Here is a 3,828-nt window from a genome sequence, read left to right on the forward strand (position 1 = left end):
TAAGAGTCCACCCAGAGCTACCCAATACATTGAGGTGCATCAGGGAAGACAAGGAGGAAGAAGCCATTCACCCTCACTGAGCTGGGGGAGAAGAAGGGAGCCACCACCTACCCACGGGCTTGCAGGTCCACTCGCCCTTCCCGTTGCCCAGGCACACGCACTCCAGCATGTAGCCACCCGTCTCATGGGGCCGGCGCCAGGTATCACCAATCTTGTAGGACTGGCCGCCCTCATGGCAGCGGTCTGCAGCGGGAGAGAAGGCAGCTGAGGTGAAGGCAAGGACAGCAGCATGGTGACAAGGTAAGGGCTGCCCAGCGGGGGGCAAAGAGGGTCACTGGGGCAGTGAGGAGAAGGAGTGGGGCAGCCATGGCCATCTTACCCCCAGCCTGCAAAATGGCACCTGATGTTTTCCACAGACACCCACCACTCTCTGCGCCTCAGGTCCTATCCTTTCCTCTCAGCTAACCCCCTCCATGTTTCAAACCACAGCCAAGACCTGGCTGGTGAAAAGGGACTGCCAGGGCCTGAGGAGGTGCTGTTTCTCCCTCAGGTCCCCCCCACAGCCTAAGGGCTGGGGAGGGAGGGTTTGCCTCCATCTTGTTCTGAGGTGGTACCTCTTGAGTTTCTCTGTGTCCACCCCTAAATAGCACGTGGAGAATAAGGAGGTGCTTGGTGTGACACCCTAGTCAGACATTGGTCCTGTTGGATTTGGAAATCCCGCCCTTTGGAAAGGCAGATTCCCAGCCTGCCACTGCCCCACAGCCCTGAGGTGCAGGCTCAGGCAGGGAAACATGGAGAAAGGGCAGTTTGCAAACACAGGGGTTTCTTCCAAGAATAAAAATAAAAAAGGGGAACACATACCCAGTCGTTTATTAGGAGCCACTAAAATGTTTCATTGGCTCATTTATGAAAGCAGGGAATCTGAGTTACGAAGATTGATTCAAAGCCAGTTGCAGTCAGTGAGACCCTCCAGTGAGCTCTAAACCAGGTTGATGATGAGGAAATGAGACTGCTTTTATGTTTGCAATTTCCTTGCTGACTCTTTCTTTTCTTACAACACTTACCATCCCTGCCCAAAAAGGCCATTAAATTCAGAAGGGCTTCAGCTCTACTTGTTAAATTCAATACATTTTGTCCATGCCATAATGATGCTGGCTTCTGAGTCCTCTGTGGCAATGCTACTATGATCATAATGTGTGTTCTAAAACAAGAAACTGAATACTTTTAAGAACAAGACTCTTCTCAAAAGTGCCTCAAGGACTTTGAAATCTCAGTCTCAAAGTCCTGATACAGTGGTCTTCATCTGTGCTCACAGAAAGCCTGACTGTGAACTGAAGGGAAATTGTGAACAATCCACTGACTCGATAAGGAAAGGATTCCAGAGAGAGATGTGAAAGGCAGGGCTGGGGATAAAGAATCAAGGGAATTGAGGAAGGTACAAGAGGAAAGTATGGGGGCTGCTGGTGAAATGGAATTGCAGAAACACATCGAGCTGGTGTCTGGGTATCAAATCCTAGCTCCATCTGGGACAAGTGACATTTTTGGAAGACAGGGGGACTGGCTCTAGGATGATGTTTATTTATTATTATTTATTCAGAGTAGTCCCATTAATGCCAGTGGTGTTACTCTGACTCACCACCTGCAGAGCAGACCCTCACCTGGTTTTTTTCCCAGTCAGAAAAACTGTTTTCATAAATTCACCTGTGAAGATGTAACACACTCTTGTATATAGTAAATGTACTAACCTGTATGTCTGGACACTAACAGGAATTTTTGGCCTGTGTTTTTACACAGAGCCCTTTACCTCTTAAGTAGAAGAGGAATTTGGTTGTGCAAATGTCTGTACGTGGGACAAGGACTTTCAATTCCAATATTTTAACAGTTTTTGCATTAAACCCCCTCAACACTCACTAATGGGCATTGGGAACATTGTGTAAGTTGCTCTGGAAAACGTGAGGCTAAGGAACAATAACTCTAGTAGTAGGCTCTTAGTTACATACTGGCAATGGTGCAGCTGATTCTTCCACGTCCAGCTCCAATGCAAGTACAATCCCAGATCATGGAGTCCTTGGGGCGCTCATAAGTCTCCCCTACTCGATAGGTGGATCCAGTGTATTTGTCAAAGCAAGTTTCTTCAGCTGTGAGGGGGGAAAAATCAGCTTCATGTAACCATGCCAGTAACACGTACAGTCAACAGAAACACACATTCCTCACCTCCTCACACAGATGCTTTTTTTTTTTCTCCTGGGAAAAAATGCATATCAATCTCCTGTGTCTTCCTGGGATGGAACAGCAGAGAGGAAGTTGGGTGAAATTTACCCCCTCAAGGTCCCCATGATGCTGAATAGCCCACCTTCCCTCCCCCAGAGGGCAAGAAGTGGAGCATGGCATGTGGCAGGCATGCCCTGAAAAGATCAATCCCAGCTGTTTGAAGTGCAACAGAACCAAAGACAGGAGGGAGCAAACATCCCCTAGAAGCTGTCTGCTTTGTCATGTTAATCCTTGTTCTGACTTGGCAAAAAATAGAGTATATTAATCCCAAAATCTACAGCAGTCTCAAAGTCAACAGTACTACTTGTGAATTGTTCACGCTCGTGCATGAGTAATTGATTACTGAACCACTGTGTGAATGCTGCCACCAAACTTTGAGATCTGCAACACAACAACCTTCTTCACCTCTGGACAGATAAAATTAATTGTGCCACAAGGGAAACTTGCTATTGGACTGTAAAACCTGGGAATCCTTGCAGGGGAAGGAAAGATAAATTAAACCCCCTTTTATGGAGTAAGGAGGCTGAGTACTCCTTAAAATACTCTAGCTGTGAGGCAGGCAGCACACAAGCCTTGCAAAACAGATTGCTGGGACGATCCCATCTGTCTTACATGAACACTATCAGCCAGGAACCAGTTTTTCTCTCTCATATCTCTAGAGCAACATAAAGGAGTTATGGCAAACCAGTGGCTTCAGACCAATAAATACAGACAGCTCACATCTGATAATCTAAACTACACTGTATCCCAGAGAGATGCATCTTCCAGCAGACATGGCATTTAGAGTTCTTTGTGTTACCTAAGCTTTTTCTGCAGAAGACTAAACAATCTCATTTTACACTCAATTATAGAAAGCTCACAGCACGGCTGGAGGGGCTGTGGAAAGCTGTAAGTTGAAATATTTTTAAACAAGCTGACGACACTGCGTAGCTATGAAAAGTTGGGGTGAAGCAATCAAACAGCACAGAGCCAGAGCTGCAAAGTGACTCCAGATTTGAACTTCCCCGTGCGAGTCCAGGAGTCAGTTCAGTTCATTATAAAGAAGAGGCTGGCTCCAAAATTAATGTTTAGATCCAATCCTCCAGAGGGATGAGTGATGTTTGGCTCAGGGTTCTGCTGGCAGGCCCATCGCTAATGAAAAGCATTTCTTAAAATCCCAAGCCAGATCTTCAGTGTAATTGAATGTAGATCCGTTACTGACCCTAAGTACCAAACTTCAGCTGAAAAACCCGGTCTGCCAGTTATAACTCGGTACAAGGCTTAGCGTACTCGGCATCAAAAGCCACGCTGGGGTCTTGGTGCAGACAAAAGAGACCACCAACTTACGTTCAGGCTTGCTTTCGCAGTTAAACCCTCTGCTTCCACCATAGCAGGTACAGACCAGCGTGTTTCCCAGGTAAATGCGCTCCCACTGCTGGTTTATCTGATAGTATCTTCCATTGTCATAACAGGTCTCTGGGGGGCGGGAAAAGGGGGAGGAAGGGAAAAGCAGAGGGAGAAGAGAAAGAAAAGTTCGGCGTTACGGACGGTAGAGGTAAGGGAGAGCAGGGGTATGGC

The 3,828-nt window shown here is 47.0% G+C and overlaps 1 protein-coding gene across 1 annotated transcript in view; it reads right to left on the reverse strand.

The window, feature by feature from the left end:
- The window catches only part of FN1 (fibronectin 1), a gene marked incomplete at its 5' end in the record, with an annotated part of 53,310 nt that extends 49,584 nt beyond the window's left edge, over window positions 1-3,726 (reverse strand). Inside the window, 3 exons of the mRNA XM_010018473.1 lie at window positions 112-243; window positions 2,001-2,138; window positions 3,598-3,726. Of these exons, the coding sequence (XP_010016775.1) occupies window positions 112-243; window positions 2,001-2,138; window positions 3,598-3,726 (399 nt within the window). The remainder of the gene's footprint in view (window positions 1-111; window positions 244-2,000; window positions 2,139-3,597) is intronic.
- Window positions 3,727-3,828: the final 102 nt, after the last annotated feature.

This window comes from Nestor notabilis, unplaced genomic scaffold (genome assembly GCF_000696875.1).
Source record: "Nestor notabilis isolate BGI_N333 unplaced genomic scaffold, ASM69687v1 scaffold3067, whole genome shotgun sequence".
Taxonomy (NCBI): Eukaryota; Metazoa; Chordata; class Aves; order Psittaciformes; family Psittacidae; genus Nestor; species Nestor notabilis.